We start from the raw sequence: 15,859 nt of genomic DNA, 5'->3' as shown, positions 1-15,859 counted from the left end.
ATGCACTTCTGTTCCCTGCAGATTCGCACCATAAAAATGTCACTTTCTACCAACAAAGTAGAGGGAAAATGAGGGTGGGTAGGAATTGACTAAACTTACTGTTAGGGAAAATACGTGTATGCAAGCAGAGGTTCCCCAAAAACTATACAGGGAATAGCTTGCTTGGATAGAGCACTCATTCTTACAGCCTCCAGACAAGCAAAGAGGGCATCTGGTTGCTACCATAGCAGGTTCATTATACCTTCAGGTAACCTTTGAGACTCTGAAGCTATGGAGGAGGTATTACAGCATTCTGAGACTTCTCCAATCTCAGTGACAACAGATTTCTCACATCACAGCATCAATGAGGCTCAAATTGCACATTGTTAATAACAAGTAATTTAAGAACCACTCCTACTAAGGTCAATACAGAGGACCTGCTGCAATGCAAATGGTCTTTTTCAACTTCACTCTTTTCAGAATTATTCCCATGGAGAGATATACAAGGAATCATTGTTTCAATACAAGGAATTTCATGTATATTTTTAAAGGGAAGTTTGACAGCAGGAACCCAGTATTGTTGTCGTTGGTGGTGGGAGAATGCAAACTTAGTCCAATGATGGAAAGAATATTGTTGGATGAAGTTCAGACTTTGTGCTAGGTTGGTGTAATAGTCTTTTTAAACACTTTGTTTAAAAAGCAGTGCAGTCCTCCCAGATTGTACCACTTCAGAGTGTAAGTAGCAGGTGAAGCACATGTTTGAATGCTCCATATGAGGCATTCATTCCTAGCCTGTAGAAATCAGCCAGGAAGAGCTATGTTGGAACCCTTTCCCATGACAGTCTGTCTTTTCACATGAAGTGAACTTTTGATCAGGGACGCTGTTCAGACCTGCACACCCTGGTCAGTGCTGGGAATCTCTGAATACTTGTCAGAGATGCTTTAGGCTGATCCTGCACTGGGCAGGGGGTTGGACTAGATGGTCTGTATGGCCCCTTCCAACTCTATGATTCTATGAAACAGAAGCCCTTGAGTGCTGAAAAGTGAGTCCTTCTAGCTTTAACAGCTTGATTTGGGATGAATGTGGAATATCAGTTGGCTTTAAAAGTAAATTACTGGAGGATAGGATCCATCAATAGCTATTAGACAGGATAGCTAAATGGGACTGCCATTTCTGAATGTCAGGTGTGAAGGAGAGCAGCAGCAGCAGGTTTCAGTTTCTGTGATCTTGTTGTGGGCCTTCTGGGCATCTCGTTGGCCACTTTAGAAAACAAGATGCTGAAACTCTGTCTGATCCAGCAGGGGCTCTTCTTATTTTCAGTAACCAAAATAGAATGAAGAAGATTGGTTGAGTAATCTTCTTCTATTTTATTAACAAGAAACAGTTAAATATATTTCTGATGAAAACATTTCACCCATGAACAACCAGAAATTTCCTTTTGAAATCAAAGAGTTATTTCAGAAGGGGCATCAGGAAGAAAAAAATAATGGAAGCAGGTTTATGACTAGCTCTCAACAGATGAAAGACAACAGGTTAAATTTCACACATGTCTCTGAAAGCAGAAAGTTATGAGGTATAATAAACTACCCACTCAGTAAACGAATCCCAGTAGCACCACAACTATGTGTCTGTTGCATTACGTTAGACCCACAAAAATGAACACACCTTTAAAAAATGAGGCAAATATTCTGCCTGCGTATTTAAAAATGCACCCAAAGACTCTCACTTTCTTTTTGTTTAGTTATAATGTCATTCAGTATCATAGAAAAGGTTTATTTTTCCTGTGTTGGCTCAACAGCTGTCCAATGAATAATTTAGCTGCAAGTTGATATGGAAATTCTAAAAAGCTCTATTTTAATCCCTTATTTCAGTTATTGTCACATTTTTTTAAAAAAACAAAGAAATACCATATCTTTTTACAAACAATATTCACAGCAACTTATTATATTCCAAGAGATGACATCTTTAGCCCTGTTTTGTTTAAATAAACAAGCCGATCGCATACAGCACTAATGGAATTCTAACACAATTCGTAGAAAGTAAGTAAGGCATCGCTTTACAAAATCAGCACCCAAAGATAGCTGAAAAGGCTTGCTTGTGTGGACGCTGCTGAGGACTGCAGCTCTAGTTGAGGTACAGCCTGAGACAGCTGATTGGTCACTGCTGTATCTCTTCCGACTTTGTCATTTTTTTTTTTTAAAAGAGTGCAATTCTTTGTGAGGTGTCCTTGTTTCTCAGCAGAAGCACCAAGCCTAAACAATGACCTTTTATCCTGTGCGTTTGGAGAGGAGAAGGGAGAGGAGAAGATGAGAAGGGGGGGGTTGCTGCTTGGCCATGGTTCAATAATGGGATCTTTCGAAACGGAAATCTTTACACAGACAATTCTTCTTGACTCAAAGTCTGCCGTAATTCAACTGTGACATCAACTTATCATTAGAAAAGTGGGCAGTCTGTAATATATTTCACAAGAGTAAAAGCTTAAATTGATTCAGTGAGATATTAACAAGCAAAGGTTCTAAAAGCCGTGGCAAAAAAATTCAAACAATTCCAGGACAAAGATGAAGATCTGAGTTTCTCTTTTTACTAGGTGAAATTCATTTATGATCAGCAAATGAGTTCCAGTCTCACTTAAACTTTACAAGGAGGACCAGATTTTCAGTGGATCAGGACAGAATTCTATACTGTCTACTCAGAGGAGAAAAGGGTACCTTATCCTAAACAAGTAAGAAATGCTTCTTCTAAGGTGTCAGAATATTAGACAAGCAAGTGAAATACTTAATTTCTGTATATACCTAGGTAGAAGCAGATTCTATTTCTGACCTTGTCATCCTAAGCAGAGTTACACCCTTCTATATCCACTGGTCAGAGATTTACAAGTGTACCTCTTCTTAGAATGGCACCGTTAAGACTACAAGCCCTCATCACAGCAGCGTTCCATGCCTTGTGGCAAACCATTCTTGAAACTGAAGGAATTTTAAAAACAGTATACAACATGGCATGGGGTGAGCTATTCAGAGGGATGGGAGAGTGAAAAATTATATTGAAATAGTCAATGGAGTGCCCACACATGTAAGAAGTCCTTCGAATCCTGACCACTGTCACGTAAACATTTTTTTAATTAGGTTTAGGAACCAAAGTGTAACAATCACTACTTTTTTCAGATTTTTAAGGTAATTGGTTTGGTATCCCAAGAAAAAGTATGAATGCCAGAAATAGACCTATGTACATAGCTAGAGGCCTGCTTTCACTTTTTTAAGGTATCGGTCCACAGTTAAAGAATTCAGCTGCTGTTCAGCTTTTAAAAAGGCTTGTCTCTTCAGCAATGGGAACAGGAGCAGCAAAAGTGAATGCAGAATATGGGTAGCATGTCCCAGTCCACAAAATTCTGCAGTAGCGCCATCTTCATTTTGTTTTAGAGGCTGAACACTAGCAGTATTCCATGGACTGAACCTAATCTGGGTATCTACTTAAATAAAAGGAATCTCTGTCTGAAATAAAGAAGTCAAGATCAAAAATGGTGAGAACAATTTTTTTCATGTATGTATATACTCATGTATGAATATTTCTAATTCCCTTGCTTTGCAGTTCTTTGCCTTTTCTGGAATTTTATTATATTATACGACATTATTTTATATTATAGCACCAGTACTATCTGTAGCTGAGGTTAGCCTGCAAAGATGGCTTATAAGAATTTAGCCATCACTGAATGAGTTTGGTCAGAAGCAGCATAGGCAAGATTCACCCCCTTTCCTTCCTTTCTAGACAGTACATGGCACAATGCTGTTTTGTTTCTTAGCTCTGAAGGCAAGCGTTTTCCTTTCTTTCTCCCTCACCCCAAAATTACTAGGACTAATATTGTTTTATGAAAAAAAATTACATCTATTCAGTGTCTTAGGCGTGTGAGCTCACAGCAACATCAAAGAACAAAAATTAAATAGTGCAGTTCTTATAATTAAGAAAGGAATCATAATAATAATAATAATAATAAAAGCACAATACAAAACATTAAGTGGGTTGCCTGCACCCATATTCAAATCTGACTTGGGGGTGGGGTGGAATAAGTTTGTATTGTTCTTGCAGTTCTAATACTGAGATGTCCATCTGGACAAAAAACCAGTTATTCTCCTAAGTTGGCAATTAGATTTTCTAAGCAAGGCAGGACAATGGGAAGCAACTATTTCTGCTGGGTTTGCATCACAACGTTGATTCCAGAGATGAGTCAAGGATGTCATCGTGGTGGCTATTGCTGTTGGAGTCACTGTCATAGCTCTGGGGGCTTGAGTAGTTGGCTGCCTCTTGCAATCTCATCAACATGTTCATCTGAGGAAATACAGGAAGGACCAGAAGTATTATTTGAAAGTCCTATTTGCACAGGAGTTTTTTTGGATAACTGAACATCTACTAATGAATAGAGTTCACAGATTACATAAATTGTATGATGTCTGCACTTAGCATTCATTGGCCAAAAGGAATAAAATGACTAGAAAAATGATTATTCAGCAAACACGTCTTTCCCATGTGTGTTGACTTCTGCAGCTGCTGTACAGAGGGGAATGAATTTAAACTAGGTTGTACAGATTGAGCCAACACAAAATGGATGTATCCGCCAAAGCAAGTTGGACCACCTATGAAAATCCAGCAGTCCTAGCAGTGCATATGATGTCAAATAAGAAAATCTTACTCTAGGAAGACTCAAATTACCCATTCTGGCCCCAATTATGGTGGCTGACTTTTGCAAGAATAAACAGTACAGAAGTGGGCTGTCTAAATACATCCAGCACACAATGAACTATAGGTACTACCATATATTTGGTAAGCTTTTAAATGAAATATAATATCAGAATCTAATGCACTTCCAACACTTCTAAAATAACCTAGTTAAATACAAAATTTGCAAGGTGGGTCCCACAAGAGTTGCTGCATAATGCAAATTGATACACTGAATGTTCAGGGATCCCCCTGACTACCACTGGTGGCTGCTATGTTCAGATGGAAAAAATATTGCCATGGGGAAGCTTGCCCTTAAAGAACAGTCACTGCTGCAGTTGATTGGCAAAGTCCTAAAGTGGCTGGGTGAAGTGCAGCGGCAGAGAAAAACTGGCAATATTTAGAAGGCTCTCAAACTCTTGCAAGAAGGAAAATCTTTGCGAGAGGCTAAAAGCAGCAAGAAAGCATGCACAGCTTGTTATGCTCTCTTTAAAAGGGGGCTGATCAGGAGGCTCGAGCCCAGAGTGTTTCCTGTGTTTCAGGAAAGTAGGCAAAACAGTGACTAGCTGCCTTCATACAAATAAAGAGGTTTTTCATTTATTCTCCCCAGTACTAATGGGAGAAGGATCCATGTACTGTAAACATGTAAACATGTACTGAAGTATGAGGTGGAGGGTGCTAGGTAACAGTGGAACATCGCTTTCCCCTCTTGCTTGTCTTCTCCCTGTGTCTTATCCTTCATTTCTGCCATTGGTTGTCATCTTCTATATGCCGGTTATTCCTCCCTCGGGCTTCTTCCCTATCCCCATTCCTTGTTTGCGTATGTGCATGTGTAACTTCTCTTTACATGGGTTCTATGGGGCTTAGAAAGCAACTTTCACAAAATTTTAAGAAACAACTTTTTTTCTTTTAAACTTTTTAACAATTAATAAAATACAACTTTAACAAAAAATACCTTTTAAGTACAACCATACAAAAAAAACTCCAAATCAACAATGTCCTTGAAAAGGCATCCAAGAAGTGATGATGTGTCCTCTCTCATCCATTTGAAGCAGCTGTACCCCAGGCTTCAGGCTTCTGGTTGGGAATTATAGCCCTTATTCAAGGTGATAAGAGCTTATAATTTATTAAGCTCTCCAGAAAACAGCCTCCTCCTCAGCAGCCTGCCTCTAGCTTCTGACTCCACCCCACTGGGCTAAACCAATTAACTTCACAGGGGTTACACATGCAAACATGTGTGTGCTTCGATTTGCCTCCTGCAGCAGCCACTTAGTAGTGCCACTGCCGCCCCGCCTCAAAATTCCAAATGTGTCTGCAGACCCCTGCTCTAGACTACCCACTCCAGGCTAGGGAGGAGGGGGAGTATGAGGAGTTGGAGAAGGTTGATCACGGGGCTGCTGGACAGTGGCCAAAGATGTGGGGCTCTCTTCCAGTGCATCTACTCTATTAAAGATATTTAGCATAAAGTCTTATAGATGTTCCTTAAATATTCATGTGATACCATGGAAATCCTTTTTGTATAGATGTTTAACAATTGGCAACTACATGCTTGGGGCCAATTTTGTAGGTCTTGCCACAGAGTCTTCATCCTCCAGGGTAGATGCATGCAATCAGCCGATCACATATGGTAGAGAGCCTTTATGTAAATGCCACAGGATAAGCCCATGGAAAAACTCCTGCAATGCTGCTGCAGTGTATATAATTAGAAAGCATAGTCTTGCTATGCAGATCACAATGATGTGTTTTGTATCAAATCTGTCTGCCTGTCCTTATACTTTCAGTGCTAGCTAGGTTCAGTGTATGCAATTATCAGGTCCTATTCTACAAATGGGTAGTGATTTGAGAGCCAGCACAGTGCAGTCATTAGAGTGGTTGGATCTAGATCTGAGAGATCCAGATTTGAAATCCTACTCTGCCATGGAAGCTTGTTGGGTGACCTTGGGCCTGCCTCTCACACACACTCAGCCTAACCCACCTCATTGAGTTTTTATGAGGCTAAAACAGAGAACAGGAGAACAATGAAAGTCACTCTGGGTCCCCACTGGGGAGAACTGTAGGATATAAATGAAGAAACAGAAATAAGATTAGACTGTGGCACTGAAGCGTGATAATTGTTTTCTATCCCTCCTTTCCTTTCCCAACAGAAATGCTTATTCTAAAATTTGCATAAGGTGTTCATGACACAGTATGAACATAAGCACAATACAGTTCTTAGTAATGAACGCAGATGACATAATGCATACAGTTCCTTCTGTACGTGTATGTAACCTGTGTCATTCACAACCAAGAAACACTGCCTTTCAATTTCACAACATTTAACTATCAACTGTCACCCAACACAACTTGTAAATAATGTTATCCGATAGTAAGACTCCAGAAGATGACCCTCACCAGAGGATCTCCTTCAGCATCACTGGGTGGAACTTGCTTGCTGGTTGAACCTTCTCGTGGCATGGAATACCCATCAAATCCAACATCTTCTGGCCGCAGTTGCAGCAAAGGGGGCCATTCATGGTGCTGTGGGGTGGCTGCCCATGGATAAGTGTCCATTACCCATTTGGCAGGGTCCTCCCAAGGGGCTCTTCTTCCATACAACTGCAATCAAGAACAAGGTCATCTTTTATGAAAGACCTGGCAGTTTAATGTATTACTTTATTTAGGCATTCCAGTTATTGTATTGTTCTATGATGCTGTTTTATGTACAGAATGTGAACTGACTGAGGACTGTCAAAATCTATAATTTTTTTTCTATACATTCTTGTCTCCACCTCCTTTAATTACAAAGCCCCATCTCTTTTTAGGTTATATAAACTGCAAATGAAATGATGCAGTGATTACCAAACTTCTGGAACAGTTATAAAAAACACATACGAAGCTTCTATAAACCAAGTTATACCATTGGTCCATCTAATACAGTGCTACCCAGTCTGACTTAGCACCTCTTCAAAGTCTAGTTATCTAGTATCCATTAACTGGAGGTGGCAGGGACTTAACTGTCTCAGAGCGCTCTGGAATATACAAGAATACCATAGCAGATAAGACTGATTTGGAAGGCATTCTTCACTCTACAGTACCAAAACATATTATAAAATTGTGAATGAAAGATGTGAAATTGAGTTCATAGAATTTGATGTGTATGAAATACTTGCCAGCTAAACCAGAGAGAAAGCTAAACCAGTAGATATCACAACAACAACTGAGCATAAATACCACTCTTCTAGATATGACAGTGCCCCCCACTCAGAGCAGTGAACAAAGTCAGTGTTATCATTATTCCTACAATACAGCTGGGGAGTTGGGGCTTACCCAAGACTACCTGCTGAGCTCATAGCAGTATTGGGTTTTGCACCAGTTGAGTGCTGACTCTGAGCCTGACCACTTTACCGCAGCTCATATGCAGGTATCATATCATTGTTTCCTTCTTCCAATGGAGAGAGCAGCACACTTTTTTTTTATCCAAGTACTGCTCAGGGACAAACTTGATCAGCATCACAGATGGAGGTGCTTTTCGACACTTCTCTGGTCTCTAGATGATAGTATTTAGAAATAGTTGCGAAGGATAGTACTTGCAGTTGCAAAGCAACCAAATTAAAAACAGTCCTGGCTCATGCTTATATGCCGAAATCAGCACGTGAAGTTTTTAACAGCAGTGAAATCATTTGAGAATATTAAAGCAGACAAAACAGCTAATGTCACTCAAGTTAAGAAGTTTTCATGGTCACATTTCCTTTTAGGCTAAATATGGTAAAGACTCAGGTATGTTTTTTCCAGAATGTTTTCTTCTGAAATCACCAGAGAACTATATATAGCTCAGTGCTTGGCACGCGATTCCTTCTTCAGTGCCAAAGCTTCTGAGAACAGGTGATTCAACACCTTTTACAACACAATCCTAAGCAAGTACACTCAGAAGTAAATCCCATTGAGTTCAACAGAAATTGCCCCCTCGTGAGCACATTTAGTATTGCAGCCTCAGGGAGGAATCCTAAGCAGGTCTACTAACATTTTATTCAGAGAATCTTACTCCGGTGTTCTTAGGATTGCAGCTCTTGCCTCTTACTTCAAATACATTTATGCTAACCACATGGAAGCAGTATGTGCACTGATATGTAGCCTGCAGGAAAACACCTCAAAAATCCTGCCCTGACACATTGTGACTACAGATAGATGCCCTCTTAGATCAGTGAAATCACCGCAAGAAAATGAATGCTAAAGCCCAGAAACTGCTTTCCAGATGAAAAGGAAATGGTCATGATTTTATCTATAACAGTTTTAGGCAACTATACTATTGGGATTGTATTTTACTTGTGATTCTTTTGCTCTGAAAGCACTTACTCTCATGCATATAACAGGGTATACAAGATTTACTGTCTTTTAAATGATTTCTCCTCCGATATAACTGAGAAGGTAGCAAAGTTTTTACAACTCGCTAAAAAACTGCACCAGGAGAAGTTTCAGAAATAACTCTTGACATCTCTCAACTGTTTTAGAATCATAGAATCACAGGGTTGGAAGGGATCTCTAGGTTCATCTAGTCCAACCCCCTGCAAAATGCAGGAAATTCCCAAATACCTCCCCACCCCCACTCAGTGACTCTTACTCCATGCCCAGAAGATGGCAAAACTCCATCAGGATCCCTAGCCAAACTGGCCTGGGGAAAATTGCTACCTTACTCCAAGGTTGCAATCGGCCTTACCCTGGGCAAGTAAGAAGAGGCCATGAAAACTAAGCACTGATGTAACCCTTCCTGCCCTCCCTCTCATGATCTGCCTAGGTTCACAGAATAAGCATTGCTGTCAGATGGCCATCTAGCCTCTGCTTAAAAACCTCCAAAGAAGGAGAGCCCACCACCTCTCAAGGAAGCCTGTTCCACTGAAGGATTGCTCTAACTGTCAGGAAGTTCTTCCTAATGTTTAGCCGAAAACTCTTTTGATTTAATTTCAACCCGTTGGTTCTGGTCTGACCTTCTGGGGCAGCGGAAAACAACTCTGTGCCATCCTCTATACGACAGCCTTTCAAGTACTTGAAGATGGTTATCATGTCACCTCTCAGTCGTCTCCTCTCCAAGCTAAACATACTGAGCTCCTTCAACCTTTCCTCATAGGATTTGGTCTCCAGACCCTTCACCATCTTCGTTGCTGTCCTCTAGACATGTTTCAGCTTGTCTATATCCTTTTGAAAATGTTGTGCCCAAAACTGAACACAATAGTCTAGGTGAGGTCTAAGCAGAGCAGAGCGATACTATCACTCCACGTGATCTGGAAACTATGCTTCTGTTGATACAGCCCAAAATCGCATTGCTGCCCAGCGCTGAGTGGGCAGCGGGAGGCGGGGGAGAGCGGTGGCAAGGAAGACACAAACCAGCAAAATGGGGTTAACAAGGCCACAACTTTATTAACAGTTACAAGGATAGGAGCATTGGCCGCATAGGGATCGGATCCCTCATCGCCTGGCCCGCCTGCCAGGCGATGCCCTCCAGCCCCCGCAGGCCGCCCTGCGGAGGGGAAAACCAAGGGATGGCAGTTGGCGGGGTCAATCGGGTGTACACCCCTTATTGACCCCCCGCCACCTGGGAGTGAGGCTTTCTGGCAGGCCCCCGAGCTGAGCCTGCCCCCTGACCTCACCCCTGAACCCCTTATGGGGGTCCCCATAAATGGGGGTTAGATGTGGCCGCTAGGCCCATCTCCCCCCCGGGGGATCGGATCCCAATGCCAACCCGCACAAAGTTGTGACAAGAGAACTCAACCAGAATGATACAGCAACAGGAATGCACATCATACAGGGAGCGGTGGGTGGGAGATCGGCAGCGAAGGCGCGAATGCCGGGGTCCCCTCGGCTGCTTCCTTAAATAGGCTGCGGACGGACCGGAGGGAAACCTGGCCTCTCCAGGTCCGACCCGCGCCCAGCCCCCCGCCCCCGGCCGTGCTGATTGGCGGGGGCGGTTTAAACTGATTGGCTGGGCAGGCGAAGCAGCCAAGGGAGAAGATGGCGGCCGCCCGTCCTTCCCCCGGCCCCCCGCCGCCCGCGCGGACAGCAAACCGGCCGCCAGGTAAGTCTGAGGCCGTTGCTTTGCCTTTTTAGTTACCACATTACACTGTTGACTGATGTTCAGTGTATGGTCTACTAAGACCCCTAGATCCTTTTAGCACATACTACTGTCAAGACAAGTCTCCCCATCCTATAATTTTATATTATATTATATTATATATTATATTTTGTTCTTTTTTCTCTGTACCATCCTGTTTTCTTTGTTATATGCCAATAAAGGCTGATTGAATTGATAACAGGGTAAAACATAAAGCAGTAAATACTCCATGGGGTGCATGGCTGCATTGTGAGTACATTATAATGTCATTAATGCTCTGGGCATAAATAGATTAATGTAAGCCAAACCCAGGAGTGCAATCCTCTTTATTATCACTATACAATGAAGATAAATGCCTGTTATAATATGTTATCTGTCTAGACAAAAAAAGTATTTGCAGCATTACTGAACAATCCCAGTGCCTATGCTACAAGTTACATACCACAAATCAGAACTAACTTTCAAAGCAAGAAGGTCTGAAATTTTCAAGAAGGGTGTGGTGGTGGATTCTGATAATCACTCACAGGTCCTTCACATTTCTGTTTTATCAACCAACTCTGGGTCAGATTTTTCCTTTGTTATGGCTGGTTTCACTTCAAAACTTAGTTTTAATCATGTACTAGCCAGTCCTCAGCAGACTTCCTTAGCACAAGCTGAGGCACAACTAAAATGCTTAATACCATAATAACTAGTAGTACAAACATACATCTGTAGCAATTGTAAACTAAGATCTTGTAAAAGTTATTATTTTTTCTTTAAAAACCTTTGGATTCTGCCTGATCAACATGATTTGACTGAAAACAGGAAATTGTGCAGATGTGAAGTGCTGAAAAGGCCTGGCTTCAAATCCCTGACCCCGAGTCAATTGCTTTCATACTAACCCACCTGGTGAGGTTGTTGTAAACATCAACTGGAGGAAGGGAGGACTCTGTACATTGACCTGTGTTCTTTGAAGGAAGGGCAGGAAATAACAAGACATCTAGGTAGATATCTAGTTTCTAGTTTAACAATGAACAATTTACTGCAATAGAAATCCTGCCTTTTATGTCCTCATTCAGTGCCTTACGTCCTCCTTCAGTCATTCCCACTTAAAAGTAAACCAGGAACCTAAATAAATCTTTGTAATTTTCCCTTTGATTTACACACTGTGAGATTGAACAGTGCTGGAAATCTGCACAATGCAAGTCTGAAAAATACATATCTGATGCGAGAAAGCAACATTGTAGATGACAGCACCCTATTTGATCAGCTATTCTTTCTGCTATGCCAGCCGATACGCCTTGGGCAGTAGGTAGGACATTTTGCCTTGCTGGTTAAAATGTCTAGTACTAGGATGATAAAATATGACAAGACATATTTCTGACTCTCTAACATACTAGAACTTCCAATGCAGGACAGTAAGGAACAAATATAGTACGTAGGAACATACAAGGATAGCAGAACTGGGCCTTTACACAGACAAGGATTAGGGTTGCCAGGTCCTCTGGAGTCCAAACTGGGGGACAGGGGAGTGACGGGTGTGTGTGTGTGTGTGTGTGCATGCATTGGAAGTACGTACCTTGTGTGCATGAGCAGCATGTGCACGCTCCAGAGCACCTCCGTGTCATTCCAGGAATGACATAACTCCTGGCACGACAAAGAAGTGCTCCAGAGTATGCGGGAGAACGCTGCAAAGCTTGTAGGCCCATTTCTTGTGCCTTTTCCCCCTGCTGGTCAGGTGAGGGGGGGATGGGGCGGAGGCAGGGAGCATGGGATCTCCTGTCCCCACCAGGGTTCTAGTAATCCTAAAAAGGATCCAAATAACTACTCTTGAGCTCACTAAGTGAAATATTTGTCATTTTGATCAGAGGACATTTCATAAGTTCTCTCTTAAATTAATTCAATTTCAAAAGATGTTTACGATGTGGTATTGGGATGAGGTCTTCTGCTCGAGACACACTCAATGCCATCTGCAACAGGGCTACACCCGCCCAAGGCCATTCACTGCAACTTGACTTGGGGTGGCACTGACACTTCCTTTAGGTTCTGGGAATTAGTGATCAGTTCTACAATTCCAAGCCACACACTGACTAGCTCTGAAACAGCAGTATTTCATTAGAAAGAATTTTATAAAATACCTTACAATGGTCCAGAACATGCAGGCTGCATCCAAACATATAAAGAAAGTTATCTCCTCCTTTATTTTCCATTTAATTCTTCTTCAGTAATGCATTTTTATCAATTAACCATGCTTATAATTTTACTCAGCAAATGGTTACTGGACAAATTTGTCCACTAGGTGGCGCTATGTGATCTGTGATTAATGATTTTCATTGGGTGAGTCAGAGTTCAACAGTGAACTACAAGACTCTACGCAAAAGAATAAATGGACACAAATCTGACATTAGAAATGGAAATGTCCAAAAACCAGTGGGAGAACACTTCAATCTACCAGGACATTCCACCAAAGACTTAAAGGTCGCTGTGGTTCAACAGAAACCTTTCAAAAACAAAATCCAACGGGAGGCTGCTGAATTGGTATTCATATGCAAATTTGACTCTGTCAAGCTGGGACTGAATAGAGACTATGAATGGTTATCACATTATCACAGGTAACAGATTCTCTTTACAGAGGCGTGATCTGGGGGAGCCCAGTGATGCCTGGTGTGGGCTTTCGGGGACCACAGTTCTCTTTGTCAGATGCAGCTGGCAGGGAGAGCTGTGGTTATCGAAGGCTTATACTACATAGGAATTGGATACCTTCACTGCTACAAACGAATACGGCAAACTGACTGCACACCAAAAGGAGATGTTTACATTTCCAAGCAAAGGAATGTTTTGATTGCCTCCACCTAATTGCATTCTGTCTCTTTGTGATATATGTTCTTTCCTCTCTCTCTCTTCTCCCCTCCTCTTCTGTATCTGCCCAGTTTTGATCAGGCATCTGATGAAGAGAACTTGATTCTCGAAAGCTTATGCTACAATAAAATTGGTTAGTCTTAAAGGTGCTACTGGACTCTTTTTGATTTTGCTACTACAGACTAACACGGCTAACTCCTCTGATCTAAGACTGTAGAGAGTTAGATATCTTCTTATCTGGAGATCTAGTTCTTAGGACACACATTATAGAGGGGCAAACTTGACCACCAAGAGTGCACCCAGAAAGGAAGCTGCAGTAAGTGTTAGCTTCCAGACAAGCATACCTATATAGCATTATACTTGAAAGCATGTATTTGTCATGTTCATTTTAGAACATCTAGCAATGTAATATGTAAGTATCTCACCTTCTCACAAAAAAACCCCTTTGTATGTGTCACAGCCACCTGTATAGTCCATGCCAGCTGGTGGAGGAAATACTCCTCTCTTAGCAAAAAAGAATAATTACACAAATTGAACAACAGATTCTGCATGATTAGACTGACTGCGTATTTAAAAGGAAAACTTTTAGAAAATGTAGCAATCTGGCAGTAAATTATTTTCCAGATGGATAATGTATTAACATTGATGTAAGTGTATTGATATGTGCTGTAGACCTATATCTGTTTTTGTTGTTGTTGCTCCATGCATGTATCTCTCTTGCTATCCAGGTCCCTGCAGGATGCAGTAGAAATCTTAGATCGCTGCCTGACAGACGTGGTGAAATGATTGAAAAACAACAAATTGAATTTGAACCCAGACAAGACCAAAGTGATGCTTGTTGGGAAAACAGTTAAGAGTTAAGAGCCTAGGGGTTATACTGGATCCAGCATTATTACTAGAAAAACAAGTTAAGGCAGCGGCAAAAAATGCTTACTACAACCTCACTCTAGCCTGGAAGATGGCTTCTTATCTTGACGTGGCTGCCCTGGCCACTTGGATCCATGCTATGGTAACATCAAGGCTTGACTATTGTAATGCTCTATACATAGGTCTCCCATCTAGGTTAACTAGGAGGCTCCAATTAGCGCAAAATGCTACAGCTCGACTGTTATCAGGAGCGATCAGGAGCATGAACATCATTCCCATCCTACAGTCACTCCATTGGCTACCCATCAGTTACCGTGCTCAGTTCAAGGTATTAGTTATTACATACACAGTCCTTCATGGCTTTGGTCCGGCATACCTACAGGACCGCTTCCCTCCCTAAGTTCCTCCACTGCAGCTTTGCTCATCTGAACAGGGTCACCTGCAGGTGCCAGGATACACACAGGTGAAGTCAGCAGCCACCCATACATGGGCTTTCTCTGTGGTGGCCCCTATCCTGTGGAATGACCTGCCTGAAGAAGTCAGAAGAGACCCCATTCTCCTGGCTTTTTGTAAACAATGCAAAACTGAACTATTCAAAAAGGCTTTTTAATCAAATGGGAGAGCTGTATTGTAGGGAAGGGGTCTCAGATGCTTCGCTAATGAGGGACCAAGCAAATGGCTACTCCAGAAATGAAATCAGAAGAGCGAGTAAACCAAGGATAAATCAAACAACTAAGGAAAAACAGTCTCCCACAGGAAAAGTGTTTTTGCCATATATCAAAGGAATCACTGATCAGATGGGAAAGCTTATGAAAAAGCACGGCTTACAAACAGTATTCAGACCCACCAGAAAAATACAACAGATGCTACGTTCAGCAAAAGACAGTAGAGACCCCCTCACCTCTGCAGGAGGATACTGTATACCCTGCAGCTGTGGACAAGTTTACATCGGGATCACAGAGCGTAGCATCCAGACAAGAATAAAAGAACATGAAAGACACTGCAGACTTGGCCATCCTGAAAAATCAGCAGAGGCTGAACATAGCTTAACTCAAACAGGGCACAGTATCCTATTCCAGGACACTAAAATACTTGACAACACTTCCAACTACTTTGTCAGACTGCACAATGAAGCCATTGAAATTCATACGCATAAGCACAATTTCAACAGGAAAGAAGACTTTAAGAATGAATAGAGCATGGTTTCCAGTCCTGAAAAATACCAGGCTAACAAAATACTCTATACCCAATAATAGCCCTGCAGAGAAGATTAGCACATCAAGCACCAATCCATATGCAAAAGAACCTCCTCAGGATATAGTGAAGCCTCCCTCCATTAGCATTCCGTACCCTGGGAAATTCTTACAGGATGACTCAGCCCAACC

At 41.8% G+C, this 15,859-nt stretch overlaps 1 protein-coding gene across 1 annotated transcript in view; it reads right to left on the bottom strand.

Annotated features, from left to right (window-relative positions):
* Positions 1-1,811: 1,811 nt before the first annotated feature.
* Positions 1,812-15,859, bottom strand: part of NAV2 (neuron navigator 2) — a 377,156-nt gene continuing 363,108 nt past the window's right edge. The window contains exons 37-38 of the mRNA XM_054972286.1: positions 7,079-7,282; positions 1,812-4,300 (exon numbers count right to left, since the gene is read on the bottom strand). Of these exons, the coding sequence (XP_054828261.1) occupies positions 4,175-4,300; positions 7,079-7,282 (330 nt within the window). The 3' untranslated portion in view covers positions 1,812-4,174. The remainder of the gene's footprint in view (positions 4,301-7,078; positions 7,283-15,859) is intronic.

This window comes from Eublepharis macularius, chromosome 2, assembly GCF_028583425.1.
Source record: "Eublepharis macularius isolate TG4126 chromosome 2, MPM_Emac_v1.0, whole genome shotgun sequence".
Lineage (NCBI taxonomy): Eukaryota > Metazoa > Chordata > Lepidosauria > Squamata > Eublepharidae > Eublepharis > Eublepharis macularius.
Note: the sequence above shows the minus strand (reverse complement) of the source record. Positions and strands in the feature narration are given on the sequence as shown.